The sequence below is a fragment of the Marmota monax genome, unplaced genomic scaffold (genome assembly GCF_021218885.2).
Source record: "Marmota monax isolate L192 unplaced genomic scaffold, Marmota_monax_Labrador192_F-V1.1 WCK01_AAM20220418_F8-fsc00168, whole genome shotgun sequence".
Classification (NCBI taxonomy): domain Eukaryota; kingdom Metazoa; phylum Chordata; class Mammalia; order Rodentia; family Sciuridae; genus Marmota; species Marmota monax.
In genome coordinates this window covers 2,896,568-2,918,687 of record NW_026692492.1, presented here as the reverse complement: position 1 = coordinate 2,918,687, position 22,120 = coordinate 2,896,568, and the positions used below count along the sequence as shown (strand labels likewise).

The 22,120-nt window shown below is 40.8% G+C and overlaps 1 protein-coding gene across 2 annotated transcripts; it reads left to right on the top strand.

Annotated features, from left to right (window-relative positions):
* The first annotated feature begins 704 nt into the window (after positions 1–704).
* On the top strand, positions 705–15,194 carry LOC124092082 (zinc finger protein 709). 2 transcript variants are annotated; one of them, XM_046443389.2, is made up of 4 exons: positions 706–879; positions 11,206–11,332; positions 11,514–11,574; positions 12,145–15,194. In XM_046443389.2, the coding sequence occupies exons 1-4, from the start codon at positions 877–879 to the stop codon at positions 14,135–14,137; spliced, it is 2,184 nt and encodes a 727-aa protein (XP_046299345.1). In that variant the 5' UTR covers positions 706–876; the 3' UTR covers positions 14,138–15,194. The 2 variants fall into 2 exon arrangements, with proteins under 2 accessions (XP_046299346.1, XP_046299345.1); XM_046443390.2 differs by lacking the exon at positions 11,514–11,574 and having other exon boundaries at positions 705–879.
* Positions 15,195–22,120: the final 6,926 nt, after the last annotated feature.

Genomic DNA, 22,120 nt, shown 5'->3' with positions numbered 1-22,120 from the left:
GATGGAACCCTGAGCATCAGAGCCAACCCCAATTGCTTCCTTTCATAGCTCAGGCTGCCTCCTCAAAGCAACAGAGGCCAGGAGGTGAAGAGAATTACTAAAATAGTTTTCAATTTTAGATATTATGTATGGGTCATACATATGATATCTTTAAATAGTGTTTCAAAAATTTGGAGACTGTGTCTTTCTAAGTCTCTTGAGGTTACATCAGCTGGAAAAATAATATATATCACATAGTTCTTTCTTTTTCTTTCAGGTACTAGGTAATAAACCCAGTGGGGCTTGACCTGGACCTCTGAACTACATCCCCACCTTTTTCATTTTATTTTAAGAGAAGGTCTCACTGACCTTGGGCTCCTCCAGCCTCAGCATCCCAGAGAAGCTGTGCTTTGTTTTTGTGTTGAGGTTAAACCCAGGGCCTCGCCATGGCCAGAAAGCACTCTATGGCTGTTTTACATATAAAGCAGTCCCACATATCACCTCTGTACCAGAGGCTAAGCCCAGGCTTCCGACCTGGATAAGTTCCCAGCACAGCGGGGAAGCTCCGCCTGAAAAGGGCTGGGGCCAAGAATCTGTCACTAACCCAATTTCAGTCAGTTATTGGATGATGTTAGCTGTCAGTCACGATGCAGAGGCGGGCCTGGAGGCCATCCATCAAGGACGATGGGAGGAACTGTCCAATCGGTGCGCAGAGGAAGGGGGAGGGCGGGCTTCCGCAGTCTCACGGGCTTTAATTCCTTAACGACTGGGCTGCTCCTTCTCCAGCCGAGTTCTCTGCTCCAGTAACCCAGGTGATTCTGCCGCTCCCTGTGTCCTTGGGGATCTCGGGTTCCCGGAGGTTCCTCCAGAAGACGCCGGACACAACAGAAGCCAAACATGGTGAGTTTCTGACCAGGGCTGAAGGTGCGGGGTCAGCATCTGCCTTGGGGCCTGGCGCGCGGCTGAGCTTCGGTGGGCGGAGGAGTCCACGCTGGCGGGTTGCCCTGGGCCCTGTCCCCTGGTTCCCTGGGTTTGGAAGGGCGGCTCAGGGCCTTGGTGTCCCCTTTGCTCCCTACTGGTGGCCCACACCCACTCTTCCCAACGTGGAGGAAGCAGGGCCACACATGCACCCTCCTTCTCCCAGGGGAGCTCCTCCGGAGGCTGCTGTAGGTTCCCCAAATTGCAGGCGCCTCCTGCCTTCTAAACCCTCCTTCCCTCCAACTCACAGCTCGGCCTGACGTTCGTTCTTCCCACTCGGTTCAAGTTGACACCGTCTGCTAATTTTCACTTTTCATCTAGTGAAATATTGAAAAGAATCTTCCTTTCCTCCCTCCCTCCTTCCCTCCCTCTTCCCCCCTCCCTCCTTTCCTCCCTCCCTCCTTCTCTCCTTTCCTCCTTCCCTCCCTCCTTTCCTCCCTCCCTCCTTCTCTCCTTTCCTCCTTCCCTCCCTCCTTTCCTCCCTCCCTCCTTCTCTCCTTTCCTCCTTCCCTCCCTCCTTTCCTCCGTCCCTCCTTCTCTCCTTTCCTCCCTCCCTCCCCAGCCATAACTTGTGATCCTCCTGATTCAGCCTCCCACATATCTGGAATGACAGGCCTGTGCCACTGTCCCTGGCAAGTAGAACACTTTTGAAAGCATTTGTTTTCTATTTGTGAATATTATACTTGAGGGGAAAGAATAATCACTTAACACTTCCTTGTGTTTGGTCAAAATAACTGCTTTAAAAGGAATAAGGTCGTTGTTTATAGATCCCAGGGATATGGAATCCTGGGCTTCATCAATAGAGTATAACTGCTCCCTTTTCTGATAGTCCATGATGTAGAGTCACCCCAGTCGTGTAGTCACGTAAGCACACAGGGTAATACTGATGTAGGGACAAAGGAGGCTAGGCACTGGAGATAGCCAGAAACAGTTTTATCTGGCTGCAGCCAGTCTCAGAGGGCACAGCTTTTGCTGTAATCAATCAATCCATCCCCTGAACCCCAAGTTCAGGTGGTTTCAGAATCTTATACCCAGCATGTAAGGGGAGGGGCTCAGAAGTTCACATTGTAATACTGAGACCCTCAAATAACTCTCAGACCACACAGTCTCATTCCAGTTAAGCCTTTATTGGTGGCCAGTGGCAGACACCCTGCTCTCGAAACACTGAGATGGTCAGAGTGGTGCCCCTGCCTTCAGTTGGCTCCATATTTAAGCAAAAAAAACCACAAAAGGGATGTTTGGAGGTTCAGGCAATGCCAGCAAGCCGGAAAGTTGTGGTCAGTTAGTCTGCAGTTGGCACCATAGATCATTCTGTGTTCTTGGGGGATTTTCATGAACAAAAGAATGCAAACTGCCCCAGTCATGACCTTTTTGAGTGTCATGGCTAAGTTCACAAAATGGAGTCACCATAGTCAAGTTGTCACATCACACACATAAAAGCAGCTTTTTCTTTCACTGTTCTGGGCCAAGTTAACCCTTCAAGGATAGCACCTGAGAAGGGGAGAGCTTCTTCTCCCCTTTTTTTTTCCTCCTCTACCAGCTGTTATTATGGAGCCTAGTTGGTGACTTCTCTGTGAAGCCCAGCTCAAGGCCAGAGGCCTTGTTTGCACATTTCTATGAACTACTATACTGGACACAAGTGTGTAAAAACTAGTAAGGGGAGTTCAAGTCCAGCACTTGGAGTGCTAATTTCTCCCATGCTAGCAGCCCCGTAAAATAGGGCAACACGAAAATAGGAAGTTTATCTACACTGAACTTTTTTGTGGACACTCTTTTGTTGACAGTCCTAAAATTAGCCATGGTGAAGATTTCTGGAGAAACCCAGTTAACATTTTCTGTGAAAAAAGGGGATGCCACTACAATAATGTCTGATTCATTTACTGTCCTTCATCCCCAGCTCTTTTCAATATGATTTTTAGAAAGGATCTGGGTATTTTTCCCAGCCTGGCCTGAAAGTTGTGCTCCTTCTGCCTCAGCTTCCAAAGCGGATGAGATTAAAGGCACTGACCACCCCAGCTACAGAAAATAGTTCATTTAAACCCGTATATTAATGACCATACTAAGGAACATGGATTCAAGTTACCTGAATGATGTGTGTGTCCCTCTTTTCTTTCTTTCTTTTCTTTTCTTTTTTTTTTTTTAATATACCAGGGATTGAACCCAGGGCCGCTTAAACACTGAGCCACATCCCCAGCCCTTTTTATATTGTATTTTCAGATATGATCTCACCAAGTTCCTTATGGTCTCACTAAGTTGCTGAGGCTGGCTTTAAATATAGCAATCCTCCTACCTTAGCCTCTCAAGCTGCTGGGATTACAGTTGTGTGCCACTGTGCCTGGCCTACATGAACTTTTATAAAAGGAACTTGTATATCACTACATTAACCAATTGCATTGGTAGGAACATCAGATTGATGGGGTACAGAAAATAAAATAAAGAAAATTTCTTCTCTATGTCTGTTATTGAATTCTGAGCTTTGGTAGATTTTGGAGACTAGGCATCTGGTAAGGTTAGTGATATATTCTGAGAAGTTTCGAGAATTGTGGTCTGATACAGAAATGAAGATAATTGGCTATGAAAGGACTTAAGATAGCCCAAGATAATTTTTGCGCTCCATACAGAACCCTGCCTTTCCACCCTCATGATTGTCTGGTTGGCCGAAGTCAAGTACTCTGAAGGTTCTTTGATGTAGATGCAAATGTATAAAGAACTTGAGTGCACAGCTTCTTTTATCTTCCTTAGGTGTAGACACCGTGTCAGATTTCTTGGGCAGAAGTTTCTTTTGGAGGCCTCTCAGGGTCCCATGTCCTGAGCAACTAACCTCTCCTGGAGCTTCCACAAAGTGCCCACAGGTGCCCTGTGCCCTGCAGGGTGAACAGAACTTCAGGCCCTGGGCCAGCTCCTCCTAGGGGACAGCCTGAGGTGTGGGGTGCAGCCTCTCAGGGAAGTGGCTGGGGGTTTTGGGCTGAGGAATCTCCTGGAACAGGCCTCATCTAGACAGCTACTTCCTTGGGACCTTGTTTTTCCCAAGCTCTGTTCCCATTCCTTGGAGAGAGGTGGCCAGTCGGCCTGTGGATGCTGGTGCTGAGGGGCCAGGTCACCAGTGATTCCTGCCCTTTCAGTCTCTGACAGTGTGAAGGAGTGAAACCTCTCCCAGAGCATAAGGACCACCCACCCCAGTGCAGAGCTGTGCAAACCTGAAAAGCCTCTTAGAGTGGAGTCATGGTCCAGGTCTCTTGGAGGGTGATCCTGAAGGTTTTCAGTGGGCAAGACCAGGAGGGAGCATGTCCCAGCTGTCAGGGACCTTCCCTGTCCCTTGAGCCTGACACATGTGTGCTCCCTCAGCACCAAAGCTTTCTGTGCATCACTTTGAAATGATGTGCTCACTTATCTGAGGCCCAGGTTTATTTATTCAGAGCCACATGGGATGGACTATTATATAAGAGGTTGTGAGGGGAATGGGAAAATAAACAAGGAGAGAAATGAATTACAGTGGATGGGGTAGAGAGAGAAGATGGGAGGGGAGGGAGGGGGGATGGTAGAGGATAGGAAAGGTAGCCAGAATACAACAGTTACTAATAGGGCATTATGTAAAAATGTGGATGTGTAACCGATGTGATTCTGCAATCTGTATTTGGGGTAAAATTGGGAGTTCATAACCAACTTGATTCTAATGTATGAAATATGATATGTCAAGAGCTTTAAATGTTTTGAACAATCAATAAAAAAAAATTTAAAAAAAAAAAAAAAGATGCAAGAGAGAAGTGGATTTTAAAAAGTCTAGTTACATTTCCATTGTTAAAAATCCCAACTTATAACCAGGTACAGTGGTGCTCACCTGTGATCCTTCCTGCTCCACAGGCTGAGACAGGAGTGTTGCAAATTTGAGGGCAGCCTTAGCAACTTATCCAGGCCTTATGCAACCTGGTGAGACTGTGTCTCAAAATAAAATATACAAATGACTGGGGATGTGGATCAGTAGTAAAATGTCTCTGGTTTTCATCTCGGGGGTATCAAAAAAGAAAGAAAGAAAAGGAAAAGAAAACACCTAATTACCTAATGTACCTTTTGCTACCCTTGAGTGTGTACACAAAGTTGGTAAGATTCAATCTTGTCTTTTCAGTGATTTCAAATTGAAATCCAACCCTAGATTCCAAAATGCCATGTAAGCTACAGAGAAACTCTGTCTTACATTATTGCTGCAGAATTTGAGTCCAATTCTACCAAAATAGTGGTGGATAACTTATGAATGAGATTTCATGAAAACTAGTATCTGTCCTTCACAAGGTGATGACAAAGGATGACAGTTTTTCACTGTTGTTGTCTGGACTTGGCAGGTTCATGTTAACTGTGTTTTTTTGGTATCAGGAATGGAACTCAGAGTTGTTTATCCACCAGCCCCTTTTAGATTCTTTGTTTTGGTACAGAGTCTTGCTACATAGCCGAGGGCCTCAGACTCCTGAACTACTGGGGTTACAGGTGTGCACCATCACACCCATCTTCATTGTAAAGTTTAAGGACAATTTTGGCAATACCTGAAATACCCAAGTATGATCATTTAATCACTGAATATCAGTGAATTAGTAAATGACACTCACTTTCTGGAAAGGGGAAATACATGTGTCTAAATAAGGGTGCTGATCCCCTCAAGAGCACTCCCACTATGTCACCTGATTCCTGTTCCCTCCTAAATGCATCATCCTAGGGTCACCCCTTTGGGAGCTGGCCTTTTACCTTATGAAATTTGGGAGCAACATAAATGCTCTCTCTACTCTCTCTGTCCTGTACAACATTTTGGCTGGTCTTAGATACAGTATTATTTTTTAGATGTAGTTTTTCTTATGTTTACCTCCAAAATACAGTAAATCATGCCCTAAATTTCACAGAATTTACTGAAATGCTCTGTGTTTTTTAGGAGAGTGTAGGTCATGGGAATATTCAATCTTCTTTGAGAAAGTGTGTTGTCTATCCATTGATTTTGTTGTTTTTATGCCTCTAATTGTGTACCTTTTGTATTATAATAATTTTTATCTCTCATTAAATGTATTTCAGTGTGTGTGTGTGTGTGTGGCCTGCTGGAGATTGATTCGAGGGAGGGCCACATACATGATTGGCAAGTTTTCTACTACCGAACTACTCTCCAGCCCAAGAGAATTAGTATTGTACACTGTTGTTTATTTATTTGCTTGCTTATTGAGTGCTGGGGATTGATGCCATGGACTTGCTCATGCTTAGTTATCCTCCAGAAATGAATTCCAATTTGTGAGCAGTGTTCCGGAGGTGGGCAGGTGTTTTACTGGGGAACAAACCTACAGGCACTTGACCACTGAGCACATCCTCAGCCCTTCTTCTTATTTATTAATTTAATTTTCTTTTCTTTTTTGTATTTTGTATAGTATTCGATGGACAGAATACCTTTATTTTCTTTATTTTTCAGTGGTGCTGAGGATCATCCCCAGTGCCTCACACATGCTAGCAAGTGCTCTGCCACTCAGCTACAATCCCAGTACCCTCTTTTTATTTTTGATGAAGACCAGTCTCACTAAATTTCTGAGTGTCTTGCTAGGTTGCTGAGACTGGCCTCCAACTTGCCATTTCCCTGCCTTGACTTCCCTAGTGGCTGAAATTACAGGTGCATACCACTACACCAGCAGTTGGAATGAGTTTTGAAGACTTATAATCCAATTTTTTCCAGATGAAAATTGTATTCAAAATCAGTTTCCTTGCTTTTGCTTGCTGGGAGCCATTAGCCAAGTAGGTATGACAATTTCCTTGCCAGCGTACCCCATGTTGCAGTGACATTGAATGTAGGTGACCTTGCTCAAGGACCAAGGCAGATTAGGGTGTTCCCGGTTTTAAGATAATCCTGTTTAGGGCGTTCCCAGTTTAGGTTCCAGGCTTAAGGTTTAAGATTATTCCTGCTGGGAATAGGGCGTATCCTGCTGCCTGAGTTCCCCTTGAGTTCTCACGGGATTCAGACAGTATATTTTGGGAGACAGAAGCCCAGTGGAGGTGGATTTGGGCAGAGAAGGTGGATTTCCCCAGAATGTGATTGTAGACGGCTGGTGTGAGTTCGGGACTAAAGAGTTGCTGTTTGAATCTACAAGCTGTGTGGTGGCTCGTGATTGTGTGCCCAGCCAGACTGTGGCATTTGCTCATACTTTTTAAATTTGTAACTATGACTCTTCCTCTTATTATTGCATTATTATGAAAAAGGTACTTAGCATATAATATTTTTTCTTATGTATATATTTATAAAACTTCATGGCTTGGTAGTATATTTACTTATTTATTAGATAAACTTTGTTTTTATGAGCAATTTTAGGTTTACATAGTTTATTAGTCAGTGTTCTCTAGAGTAACAGTATCAAGAGGAAGTATGATTATCAAAGGGGATTCATGAGATTGGCCTACTTGACCTGAAGATGATGTCCACAGTGGCCTTCTGCAGCTGGAGAGCTTGAGAAGCAGTAGCTACAGAGTCCAAGAGGCTGAGGTCTCAGAACAAGAGGGATCAATGGTGCTGCCCTAGTCCAGATCAAAGATTCTGGAAACTCCCTGGAGAATCACTGGCAGAGTCCACTTTGGGAGAGTGAAGAAGGAAGAGTCTGATATCCTCAGGCCATTGCAGTAGCAATCAAGAACCCAATGAGAAGAAAGGAGCTTACTCTGCTGCTGCTTCCTTCCTCTTCCAACTTTTGTTCCACCCAAGACAGTGTCCTATAGGATGGCGCTGCCTAGCTTAAGGAGGTTCTCCAGTTTGGTTCACTGTTCCACATGCCAATCATTTGTAGACACATCCTCATGGACACACCCAGAAGCTCATTAATCATCAGTATCTTTTAATCCAATCAAGGTGACAATTTAATGTGACATTACTCATAGTATTGAATACCCCTTCTCTCCAGCTGATAGTCTCCACTGTTTTCAACATATTGCATTGGTGAGGGTGTTTGTTAGTTACTAAACCAGTGTTGAACATTTGATAAAGAAAATGGATGAAGCAACACGTTATGATAAGCTGAAGTTCGTCCTTTACCTTAGGGTTCCTCCTCTGTGTGATGTGATTGTGTGTGTCACATATTATACAAGATAATGTCATACAAAAGAGTTTCACTGCTCTGGGAATCCTGTGTTCCCTCTGTTCATCTCTCCTCCTCATTCCTTCCTCCCTCTCTGCTCCCTAAGTCCCTGGCACCCATCAATTCTGCTGGTGCATCTATAATGTTGTCTTTTCCAGAATGTTCTTGACTTGGAATCTTACTTCACTTGGCCATTTCAAACTGACTTCTCTCTCTTACCAGTCTGCCTTTAAGGGTGCTGTATCTTTCTAGGCTGCAGAGCTCATTTTCTGGGTGATGTTCTTTGATGTGGATAAACTGCAGCTTTTCCATTCAGTATTGAAAGGTGCATCTTCCTTGCATCTAGCTTTGGGCAGTTCTGGATATGGCTGCTGTAGTCACTGCAGTGAGGGTTCCTGTGCCCATAATTGCCCCATCATTTGCATAGACACCTGGAGTGTGATGGCTTGATTGTACAGTTTTTTGCATTTATGATTAAATTTTGCATTTATGATTATGAGCATCACTCATAGTTTTCTATTTAATACTTTTCTTTATCTACTTAATTTGAATAATATGGTAACTTATGCCTCAGAAAGAAATAGGAGGTGTTAATTCAGCTTCTATGTTCTGGAAATAAAATTAGAAAATAGGTGGCAGTTCTTAAGTGTCTCATGGAAGCCTGTTTGAGATGTCAGAGCCTTGCCTTGCCTTTTGGGGTAGTAAGTAGTTATTGAGTCTGGTTTTTTTTAGCAGCCGTGGGCTCACTTGTTTTGTGTATTCCCCTTGTGTGTAAGTTGTAGGAGATTGTCTCTCTCAAAGGAATGGTTCAGTTTCTGCAAGTTTCTAATTTGTGACAAGCACATTTATGATCTTCAATTCCAATGCATTGTTGATGATGACACTTTTAAATGTGTTAGTAGGTTTTCAGTCCTCTTTGCATTTCTCTTTAATGTTATTGTATAATTTACACTTTTAATTCTTTCTTTTTATGTGTCAGTGAGGATTGAATCCACTTTCTCCCAAGCACTACCAAACACTCTTCCACTGAGTAACAACCCCAGTCCCTGTCCTCTGTACTCTTAGCCTTATGTCAGTTTATCAGTGATGCTGATGTTCATGAAGAAGTTGATTTTGTGGACTGTGGATTTCCTGATTGTGGTTTCATCAAAACCTTCTTTGTTACCTTCCTGTGGTTAATTTAGGTTTACCTTGCTCTTCTTTCTCTGTTTTTTTGAAGCAGCAGTTTCAATGATTGCTTTTAGCTCCTTAGATACCAATACAGCGCCACATCTGGTGCTCTGTATGAATTTCCCATGATGGACTTTTACAGTGTATTCCTTAAAAATGGTCACCTTGGTGCTGGGGATGTGGCTCAAGTGGTAGCGTGCTCGCCTGGCATGTGTGCGGCCCGGGTTCGATCCTCAGCACCACATACATACAAAGATGTTGTGTCTGCCAAAAACTAAATAATAATAATAAAAACAACAACAACAAAAAATGGTCATCTTTTCTCTTGAGTCACCTCTTTGTCCTGTGTTTGTTTAGAGTCCTGTGTTTCAGGTCCCCTTCGCTGGAGGGTTTGCAGCTTCTTCTGATCTGATTTCTGCTTTAGCTCTCATGATCTTTGAGCATACATGGGATTTCACTGGTGGTGCACTTGTAGGGGTGTGGCTTATTTCATGTGAAGTGTTGCTTTGACCCTGAGACCTCAGTGTCCTTCCCCTTTGGTTGAAGCCCATGAAGCCCTCCTGCCTCCATCATTGTCCTCACAGAGGTAGGCTGCTGTCTCTGAGTGTAATTGTGCATTCTTGATTGTTTGGGGTGGTTCTGTATGTTTTCAGTCCTTGAGTATGGTTTTGTGTCAGTGGCAGGGACATTTTCTTTTGGCCTGTTCCATCACTGTGCAGACATCACAGCATGCTTACCGATGTGCATGGTGGCCTTTTCACACCCAGACTGTGTGGGATAGTTCAGGAATCTGGGCTAGAAACTTGTTGCTTTACCACACTCTGGAAGAGCTTCTGCCTTAGGTTTGTTTGCAGCACCATTCCTACAGGCAGGATGAATGTCTTTCACAACAGACAACCATTGCACATGTGGCCCTACATTGATCAAAATGTCCTTGAACAGAGCATTGGTATGTGTCTCATGACTGTACATTATGGTAGTGAACCGGCTGCTGTTAAGAACAGTTTGACAGTCATTGGACATTCATTGTTGCTATGAGACTTAGAAAAGTAGTGCCTGCTGTTTATTAAGAAGATTGTTTTGAGAGTTATAAAACTTTGTAAGGCTGTCATTTGGACAAGGTGACATTTTTGGGTCATTGAGTTATTTCTAAGACATGTGCCATCTTTCACTTACTCCATTCTGGTTTTACAGTAACCACAGGAAATTATAAAATTGTTGTGTTTATTAATAAATAAATTAATCAAATAGATAACTCATGTTGGTTTTGGTCATTTAATATTAAGCTAGTTGACTAAATTTGTTCTAGAGTAAAGCACCTGCAAACTTCTAGTTGTTCTCAGTGTAATCACACAGGATGAGCTCAATCTCCAGTTAACACATTGTGACAACTTGTGTGAAAAGTTGTCTAAATGTTGTCTATGAAGGAATCTCCTTAGTGACCCCATGCCCAGAGAGTGTGGGTGGGGGCTGGTTCTAGGCATTTCTTTAAGTATGGAACAATAGACTTTCAGAGGGAACAAGACATCAGTAAATTCCATGTTATCTATATTAATCTTGTAGGTACAGGGAGCCACCAGAATATCTCTCAAATGCTTAGTTTCATGATTCCTGCAATTTCCTACTCATCACCTTTCTTTTCTAAAGATAAGTACTATCAGAAGTGCTTATTGGGTCTGTACCACTCAGGACAATTCTAGAACATGTAATAGAGGTGAAACCAAAAAAGAAGTTAGGAGTGATCTGGGAGCCTGTCTTAGTTCCTGTGAACTCACCAAAAGAAGTGTATAAATCACTATGATGCTTGGCTTCTGAGGAGCCAAGTTCTAGTGTTGGAATGGGTGTAAGAAATTGAATGCAGGAAAGATTTGATGGACCAAATCATGGAATTAATCAGTAATTCAGAGAATCCTGTGGACACCAAGCATGTTGAGTACATATTTCTGATGCTATCAATCTCTCCTGACCTCCAGTAAACATTTGTGGGGTATTTTAGATCTCAGTGACCTTTGAGGATGTGGTTGTGAACTTCACGGAGGAGGAATGGGCATTGCTGGATCCTTCCCAGAGGAACCTTTACAGAGATGTGATGCTGGAAGTCTTCAGAAACCTGGCTTTTATAGGTAATAATGATTTTTTTTAAATTAAACAAATAGATAACTCATGTTTATTTTGGTCATTTGTACAGAACATGAGAAGGGAATCCATTGTAGAATTATTGCAGCATAAAAGGCACCTACAAGTTTGGCAAAGCATTTCTGTCTCCTAAAAATTCATAAAGATTATTCTGGTTTCTCATTTTAGAAAACAAATGGCATGAAAAAAACATTCAAGATGAGATCAAAAATTCCGAGATCATTCTAAGGTAATTTTGCCCACAAGAGGAGTTCTTGAGGGAATGTGAGAATGTCATAATTTTTAAAACAGACCAACCCAAGAAGTATGCACAATTTGAAATGTATTTATTTTTATAAGAGTTTTTTTTTTTTACTAGAAATATATACTTAACAGTAACAGATATTCAGTCTTTTCCAAGTACTTGGCATGCCAAAAGTATATGAAATTGCATGTGAATATCACTGTTTAGATAATTACCATAGGGAAGCTGCATTGCAAAGGATTGTTTCCTTTCGATATCTTGATTTTCAGGCAATTTGAAAACATCAGAAAACCTAGCCTTTACCTGATGTTGTTAGTAATGTAAGCCTAGGACCCCTAAATAAATATAAAATCATGAATGAATTAAGCATTGATAATGTGCTAGTCATTCTTCAAAGAAGCCATGTGGTAAACATCAACAGCCAAGAAGATAGTGTGGGGAAACTTTCAATGAGATTCCAGTTCTTAACTGGACAAAGCAAAATTTTAATAGAGTAAATTCATGTGATTGTTATATGTGTGCCAAGGACTTCATATGCACTTCATTCCTTCATAGGCACATCACATCTCACTCTGAACACAAAAGCTACAAGCACGAGGAATGTGAAGAGAAGCCATGTGAATTTAAACAGCACAGGCAATCCCTGGTTTCTCTCAAAAGTGTTCACACACAAATGTTAACACAAACTGGAGATGGACCCTATGAAAGTACAGTATGTGGGAAAGTCTCCAGTTGTTCCAGTGACATTCAAAGGTATGAAGATACTCACACTGGGTGGCAACCCTATGAATATCAACAATGTGGTGAAGCCTCTTCTCTCCCAGATGTTCAAAGACATATGAGAACACACAGTGGAGGTAAACCTTTTCAATGTGAGGTATGTGGGAAAGCCTTTCATTTCTCCTCTTTATTTAGAAGACATGGAAGAACTCATTCTGGAAAGAAAGTCTATCAATGTAAACAAGTTGGTCAAACCTTTATTTCACACACAAGTCTTCAAAGGCACAGGGTCACACACACGGGGAATGCACGATTCAACTGTAAAGTATGTGGGAAAGACTTTGCTTATCCCAGTTTACTTAGAATCCATCAGACAACTCATACTGGAAAGAAGCCTCATGATTGTAAGCAGTGTGGGAAAGCCTTTGCTAGATCCAATGACCTTCAAATACATGAAAGAACACATACTGGGGAGAAGCCCTATGAGTGTAAGCAGTGTGGAAAAGCCTTTGCCACATCCAGTCACCTTCACTCACATGAAATAACCCATACTGGAGAAAAGCCCTATGAATGTATGCAGTGTGGCAAAGTCTTTGCTACATCCAGTATCTTTCACTCACATGAAAAAACTCATACTGGAGAAAAGCCCTATGAATGTAAGCAGTGTGGCAAAGCCTTTACTAGATCCAGTTATCTTCAGATTCATAGAAGAACGCATACTGGAGAGAAGCCCTATGAATGTAAGCAGTGTGGCAATTTCTTTGCTAGTTCCAGTTACCTTCCCATACATGAAAAAACACATACTGGAGAGAAGCCCTATGAATGTAAGCAGTGTGGCAAAGCCTTTGCTACATCCACTTCCCTTCAGATTCATGGAAGAACACATACTGGAGAGAAGCCCTTTGAATGTAAGCAGTGTGGAAAAGCCTTCAGTAGTTTCTCTGGCCTTCACTCACATAAAAAAATTCATACTGGAGAGAAGCCTTATGCATGTAAGCAGTGTGGCAAAGCCTTTCCTAGGTCCAGTAACCTTCACAGACATGAAAGAACACATACTGGGGAGAAGCCCTATGAATGTAAGCAGTGTGGCAAAGCCTTTACTAGATCCAGTGAGCTTCACGCACATGAAAAAACTCATAATGGAGAAAAGCCGTATGAATGTAAGCAGTGTGGGAAAGCCTTTGTTAGATCCCGTTTCCTTCAGATTCATGGAAGAACGCATACTGGAGAGAAGCCCTATGAGTGTAAGCAATGTGGAAAAGCCTTCACTCGTTTCTCTGGCCTTCACTCACATAAAACAATTCATACTGTGGAGAAGCCTTATGCATGTAAGGAGTGTGGCAAAGCCTTCGCTCGTTCCTCTAGCCTTCGTTTACATAAAAAAATTCATACTGGAGAAAAGCATTATGCATGTAAGCAGTGTGGCAAAGCCTTTGCTACATCCAGTAGCCTTCACAGACATGGAAGAACACATACTGGGGAGAAGCCCTATGAATGTAAGCAGTGTGGGAAAGCCTTTGCTAGATCCTGTAGCCTTCACTCACATGAAAAAACTCATACTGGAAAAAAGCCCTATGAGTGTGAGCAGTGTGGCAAAGCCTTTTCTACATCCAATTACCTTCAGGTTCATGGAAGAATGCATACTGGAGAGAAGCCCTATGAGTGTAAGCAGTGTGGCAATACCTTTGCTAGCTCCAGTATCCTTCAAAGACATAGAAGAACACATATCGGAGAGAAGCTCTATGGTTGTAAACAATGTGGAAAAGCCTTTGTTACATCTGCTCACCTTCACTTACATGAACCAACCCACAGTGCAGAGAAATCATAGTCATGAAAACAATTGGCAAAGTCTTCTGTTAATAAGCTTTCACTCATTATCATGTAGTAAGTTTTCTGTAGAAAAATTCTTAGGAAAAAAAAGAAAAATTCTTTGAATGTGAAATATGGGTAAATCAATATTTCTTGTCCAATTCAAAGAGAAGAAAGTGCTCACATGTTTGAATCTATCTATAAATAGTACTGGGGAGTTAGTCTGGTGGTCATTTATTACTGAGCTATGGTGAAGGCAATTTCCCACTCACTGTCTTGACAGGGTCACAGTGACAATTAATGCTGGCAAAGCCGCACTGGTTGGTGGGAATCCGAAACCATGAGACCCTTTTTTTTATATAATTGGGACTTTTCATTTTCATGCTTATGTTTCTAACAGGAGGCATGAGTATGTTAAATGCCAAACAAATTAAATATCAGATGGCTAGAACATAACAGGTAGTTCATGCATTGAAGGCTGTTCTTCTTCCCCTCAGCATATCAATGACAAAGTAGAAGGCTGTTCTTCTATCTCAGTACACTGAGGACAAATATGATAATGGACAACAAACATCCTCTGAAAGGTCACGAGAATTTCAGGCACCACACTGATTATATCAACTAGAACCCAAGCTCATATTTCTAGCCTCTTAGAAAACCTAATCATTATGCTTATTTTACAAAGCCCACCATGTGTAGTCTCATTTTTGATTGAGGAAAGTTATATTATACACTTAGGAAAGTTAAAACATTTAATGATATAATCTTTTTATAAAATCTTTTTTACTTTATATAGGGTTTTATGATGAATATAGTTAATATTGGCAGAAAGTGGACTGATGTTTACAACTTATTTTCTATTGAGAAAGATTATAAAGATATGAGAACTAGTGCACCTTGACTGAGAAACAAAGAAACTCTTTGAGAAAGCAGCTCAACCAGTTTTATGAGAATAAATTTAGGAATTAATTAAAGTATAAGATTTAAGGGGGTGTTTTTAGATGGGAATTTTAGATTAGAAATAAAGTAAAGGTGTACTTTAAATTTATTTATTTTTTAATTTGAATATTTATTATTTTTTAGTTTTTGGAGGACACAACATCTTTGTTTGTATGTGGTGCTGAGGATCGAACCCAGGCCGCACGCATGCCAGGCGAGCGTGCTACCGCTTGAGCTACATCCCCAGCCCGTGTACTTTAAATTTAAAGGTTAATGATTGGTTAGGAGATTTAGAGACTGGTTACGTAGTTTGGCATTAGTTAATAAGAAAATAGTTAATCTTGGAAAAATCTGAAAAATGTAAATTAGTGATGCATTTTATTAATGATTCTGTACTTTTAATAATTAAATAACTAAAGGTCATATCCTGGAAAAATGGAAATTAAATTGTATTATCAATGGCGTATCTGAATCTATAGTGATAAAAATATTGCAATAAAAAATGACCCAGAGAAAGCTGCATTAGAGCTCTCTCTCTCTGGAGATTGCTCCAAAGGAACGACTCCTGTCTCATCTTTTCGCTGACACCACTTATCATTCAGGACCCCCTGGACCCCACTAGGGCAAGACCCGGGCAGAGCCACAAACTTTCCTTTTTATTTTGACAGAGGGACTTGCAGAGTTCCTTAGGGCCTTGCTTAGGTGCTGAGTTTGGCGTCAGAATTGTGATACTTCTGCCTCAGACCCTGAGTCTCTGGGATTAAAGGCAAACACTACCAAACACTACTAGGTCTAACTGAATAATGCTTTAAATGTGAAAAATTCGGAAAATCATTCCATTTTCCCCGTTGCCTTCAAAGTCATTTCACTCACACTGGAAAACCACCCTCAGTATGGGGAAGATTGGGTACATTCTGTCAGCTTCCCATCCCAGTCCCGCTTTCCTTCTCATATACGAAAATACTCATAGAGGGAAGCCCTGAGAATGTGATTAATGTAGGAAGTCTTCTAATTTTCCCAGTTTTTTTATAAGGTCTGTTAAGAATCTTCTGGAAAGATTCATGCCAAAATGAATAAATCAATGCAAGTAAGTGTTCAAGTGTTTCCGTTTTGTTCACTTGTATGAAAGGACTCATACTGTATTAAATCCTGTGGAAAAGCCATGTGGGGCAGTATGCAGCTTTCATGGTTTCCTTCAAATACATAAAGGGATTCACATCGGGGAAAACCCTTCTGTTCTTTAAACAATGTGATGACACTTTCACTTTTCCAGGTTCTTTTTGAACATCATGGAAGAACTCACTCTGGAGAAAAGCCTTGTGTATACAAATGTGGTGAGACCTTCAGTTGTTTCAGATCCAATTAGACTTATATAGACTTGAGAATTTTTTATTTTATTTTATTTTATTTTACTTTTTTTTTTTTTGTTACCAGGGATTCAACCCAGAGACATTCAACCACTGAGCCATATCCTACTTCTTTTTAATTTTTTTTTCCAAATATTTAAACATGGTCTCACTGAATTGCTTAGGTCCTCACTATGTTGCTTAGGTTGACTTTGAACTTGTGATCCCCTGCCTCAGCCTGCTTTTCCAGTGGAATTACAGTCATGCAACCCCTTCAGCAAGAAACCTCTTTTTTTGAGAAAACCAGTGTAAGCATGTAAAAAGGGTGTGTGCCTTCATTTCTTACTGTTCACAGGTAATGAGAATGCACCCTGGATTGGATGTAGAAATTGTGTCAGCATGAAGATGTGAAAGCAACATGTTTCTCCCAGTTAAATATCTCTTCTTGTTAGATTTAATTTTTCTCTATATATTTTTTGCATCTGCAGTCAACTCTCCGATATGATAACATAATCTTATATTTACTTTGTATGTGTGTGCAAAATGTGTGTAGTATGATTTTGTACGTAAAAGTATGCTATACAATAGTACACAAGATTTATAGTTAAAATGTATTAACCTGTATTTGCAGCATTTTAATTCTTTTTTAGAGTTTTCATCTCTCTTCATCCCTTGAGTCCATTTTCTCTCATCTTGCCCACTTTTATGACTTTTATATATGTTGTGACAAAATAAAAATTATGAGAGGTTTTAAATATAATTACCAGGGTCATAAAAGAGAAAATAAACATTACTATTGTAATTATCATCATCATCATCACCACCACCACCATTGTCATATCCAAAGTGGCCAAGCCCTGATCCCATTACTACCCCTTTTTTATTTATTTATTAAGTTTTCATTGAAGTGCTTTTTAAATTCTTCCCAACGGCTTCAGTATGTTGGTGGGGCTGGGTTTGAACTTGTCATTCTCATTCTATAGCCACTGGGATTACAGATGTGCTATCATGCCTGGCTCCTGGATGTTTCTTGAAACTTTGATGTAAATCAATATGTGCCGTCTTTCTAAGAGTTTCCAAGTCCTATTTGATTCAGAGGCAAGAATTACTTTTTAATATGTTTATGTATACAAATGCCCTTCACCTCTAAGATTCTAGATTGATTCTGAGCATCACAAGGACATTAATTCACACCTTATACTCCAAATTTTTATATTTCCAGTTGGAGTTAACTGAAGTCCACTTGAAAAAAGTTCATTTTAGGTAATTTCTGTTGAAAACAGGGTGGGAGAACTTCTTTAGTGTTTAAGGAATCAAACTATTCATTTCTGTTAAGATCTTATGATAAAATGAAATGTAAGTAGCCACTGAGTATTACAGAATTTTTTTTTTTTAACAAACAATTTTATTTTTCTGTCTGTGCACCAGACACCAGCTAATCAACTCTCAGAGTGTCAGAGAGTATGGAACGTGGCCTGGTGTTCATGTGAGTGTTCTCTAGAGCACCAAGTTAAACTACAAAAGCAATCACCTTGGAGAGGTGAGTTGTGCCACCCACACATGGACACTCACACCCACGTACAGGATCAAATCACCCTTTTATCTACATACCCTCCCTAGTGCAGTTCTCTCATCCTCATTGTGTAATGCAACTATTGATTTCTTTGACTTTTCTCACAACGTTACAGCCCACTACTTTTTCTCAAAAATTAATTATTACTTCATGAATTCTCAATTTAGTTTGTGTCTTTCTAAAGTTTGCTTACACATTGTGTATGTGAGTTGAGGCCTGTGCACTCCAGCATTCTGTGCAGATTGGCTAAATGTCTCTTTTTTCCTCCTTTGCTCCCTTCTTTCCTTCAGATTTCACCCAGGAGTGCTCCACCACTGAGCTTCCCCCTAGCCCTTTTATTGTTATTTTTTGAGATGGGGTGACGCTGGCCTCAAACTTATGGTCACCCTGCCTCAGCCTCCTAGCAGCTGGGACCATAGAGATGTGCCCTTTTGTGCCCTGCAAATGGCCTCTTCCTTTTCCTTGGTGCCTTATTGGCCTGTTGATGACTCTGGGGCCACCACTCTGTCACTCGTGTTTCTTCTAAGTCTCATATGTTGTGTTGTATGTAGGCACATTAAAAGGCATTATAAAAGTTGTAATTTGTATGTATTGTTTGGAGAGGCACCATCTCAAAATATACTTTGCTGTGTACTTAATTGAGTGGCTTTCTATTTCTTCTCATTCCCTGGTACCAGGGACCCAATCTTGCCTTGTGCCTGCTAGACAGGTGCTCTAGCACTGAGCACTCCCCTAGCTCAGGTGGTGAGTTTGCTGCTGCTGTGTGCGTGGTCCCTGCGTGGACCCCACTGAGGACCACTTTGGTAGATGCAGCTCTGCAGGTTTTCCTCCATGTTTTCATCTGGTTCCTTTCTTAAACATCTTTAACAGCAGGGAATTTTAACCACTGATATCCACCTTAGCTTTTCTCCCTATGACTAATACTTAGGTGAAATATGCCAGAAAACCCAGGCTGGACTTCTCTCTGTGTTCAGGGTACCTCAGTAGCCCTGGGAACATCATGTGATGATTTTCTTCAAACACAGCCTGTGATCAAAACTAGGTAAGGAGGGACCCAGTCGGATGTCCTAATGTATTGGTGCCCCCTTCTGCACCTAAGAATCTTAAATAAGGTTCTCCAGAGACCCTCACCATAATTTTCTTTAAAACAAATATCAGGAAAAGGTTTTGCAAAGATATCAATATGTGTTAGAATGAAGATGTGATGATGTTACTTTTTTTTTTTTTTTTTGGTAAAGTTTGGAAGATTTCTGAATAATCTCAAAAATGATTAAAAATTCACTTTCTTTGAACAACCAAAAAAAAAAATTATGTAGACTCCTACAAAAATAAAATAAAATAAACCTCCACTAAGTCAGCTCCCTGAATCTTCCTCAGGTATCCAGCCTCATCAGCCCCACATCACTTATAGAGCCTCAAATGGCAAAAGATTTCACATGGTACCCATGAAATTACATATGTGAATATCAATATTTGGATAATAGTCATAGAGAAGCTGTGTTGCAAAGGATTGTTTCCTTTCAATCTCTTTATTTTTAGTCAAGTTGAAGAAGTCAGAAAACCTAGTCTTTACCTGATGTTGGTAGTAATGTAAGGACCTATAAATAAATAGAACATTGTGAATTAATCAAGCATTGCTTATGTGCTGGTCACTTCTTCAAAGAAATCATATGGTAAACTTCAAAGGACCAAAATAGTGTGGGTAAACCTTCAAATCAATTCCAATTCTTAATCGAACAAAGAAAAATTTTAATAGAGTAAATCCATGTGACTTCATTATGTGTGCAAAAGACTTCATATGTCCTTCGTTCCTTCATAGGCACATCACATCTCACTCTGGACACAAATACTACAAGCATGAGGAATGTGCAGAGAAGCCATGTAAATTTAAACAATACAGGATATCTCTGGTTTCTCTCAAGTATTCTCACACAAATGTTAATACAAACTGGAGATGGACCTTATGAAAGTACAGTATGTGGGAAAGTCATCAGTTGTTCCAGTGGCATTCAAAGACATGAAAAAACTCATACTGGGTGGCAACATGATGAATGTCAACAATGTGGTGAAGCCTCTTCTTCTCTCCCAGGTGTTCAAAGACACACAAGAACACAGAGTGGAGGTAAACATTTTCAATGTGAGGTATGTAGAAAAGCCTTTCATTTCTCCTCTTTATTTAGAAGACATGAAAGAACTCATTCTGCTGAGAAATTTTATGAATGTAAACAAGGTGGTCAAACTTTTATTTCACTCACAAATCTTCAAAGGCATAGGATCACACACACAGGGAATGCACATTTCAAATGTAAGGTATGTGGGGAAGACTTTGCTTCTAAGTTGCTTCTGAGTTTACTTAGAATACATCAGAAAATGCATACTGGGGAGAAGCCCTAGGAATGTAAGCAGTGTGGCAAAGCCTTTGCTAGATCCTGTTCCCTTCATAGACATGGAAGAACACATACTGTAGAGAAGCTGTATGAATGTAAGCAGTGTGGCAAAGCCTTTTCTAGATCCAGTCACCTTCACTCACATGAACAAACTCATACTGGAGAGAAGCTGTATGAATGTAAGCAGTGTGGGAAAGCCTTCACCCAGTCCTCTCACCTTCACTCACATAAACAAACATACTGGACAGAAGCCCTATGCATGCAAGCAGTGTGGCAAAGGCTTTGCTAGATTCAGTAACCTTCAGATTCATGGAAGAATGCATACTGGAGAGAAGCCCTATGAATGTCAACAATGTGGAAAAGCCTTTGCTACATCCTGTCTGCTTTACACATGTGAAAGAATACATACTGCAGAGAAATCGTATGCATGTAAACAATTGGTAAACTTTTCTGTTATTACTGTTTCACTCATATACATGTAGGAAGTTACTGGAGAAAAATCCTTTGAATGTGAAATATGGTAAATCAATATTTCATGTCATCCTCAAAGACAAGAAAGTGATCTCACTGCTGAAAACGTGTGTGTGTGTGTGTGTGTGTGTGTGTGTGTGTGTGAGAGAGAGAGAGAGAGAGAGAGAGAGAGAGAGAGACTGAGACTGGGGATTTACGCTGGTGGTGCTCTACCACTGAGCTACATTCCAGTTCCTTTTTACTTTACATCCAAAGGGACTTGCTGCATTTCTTAGGGTCTTCTTGAGGTGATCAGGCTAGCCTCCAACGTTGATCCTTCAGAATCAGCCTCTCAAGTCTCAGGGATTAAAGGCATACACCACCACATCTGATTGAATAACTCTTTAAATGTGAAAAAGATCACAAGTCATTTCTTTTTCCCTGTTGCCTTCAAAGCCATTTCACTCACATTAAAAAACAAACCCTGTGAATGTGGGAGATTTGCTACATCCTGTCAACTTCCCATCCCAGCCCTGTTTTCCTTCTCATATATGAAAACACTCATGGAGAGAAGCCCTGTGAGTGTGAGCTAAGGACTGGGAAGATTCTTTTGGAATAAAAAGAATAAATCCTATGCAAGTAAGAAATATTAAGGGTTCAGCTGTTCTAGTTTTGTTCCATTGTATGAAAGGACTCATACATGTGGGGCAGTATTCACCTTTCACAGTTTTCTTCAAAGACATAAAGAATTCATATCTGGGAAGATTCTTTTTCTCTCTTTAAAAATTGTAGTAAGACTTTCAACTTTCCAGGTCCCTTTGAACAGCATTTAAAAAAATCACACTGGAGAAATGCCCTGTATGCATAAATGTGGTGAGACCTTTGCTTGTTTCAGATCCATTTGAACTTGTTCAGACTTGAGGAAATTTTTATTTTATTTATTTATTTTGAGAAAACCACTGTAGGTGTGTGAAAAGGGTGTTTGCCTTCATTTCTTTTTTCTTTTTCTTTTTTTGTCTATTCAGAGGTAATAAAAATATACCCTGGGGGCTGGGGATGTTTCTCAAATAGTAGCGTGCTCGCCTGGCATGTGTGCCGTCCAGCTTCGATCCTCAGCACCGCCTACAAACAAAGATGTTGTGTCTGCCGAAAACTAAAAAATAAATAGTAAAAAAATTCCCTCTCTCTCTCTCTCTCTCTCTCTCTCTCTCTCTCAAAAAAATGCACCCTGGGTTGGAGAGGAGCACTACATCAGCATGAAGATTTGAAAGCCACATGTTTTTCTGGGTTAAATCTCTCTTATTGTT

Bases quoted from the DNA above. Each gene is read 5' to 3' on its own strand.
- LOC124092082 (XM_046443389.2), top strand. The intron at 11,333-11,513 runs GTAATAATGATT...TTCTCATTTTAG, and splicing joins CAGAAACCTGGCTTTTATAG to AAAACAAATGGCATGAAAAA. The intron at 11,575-12,144 runs GTAATTTTGCCC...ATTCCTTCATAG, and splicing joins AATTCCGAGATCATTCTAAG to GCACATCACATCTCACTCTG.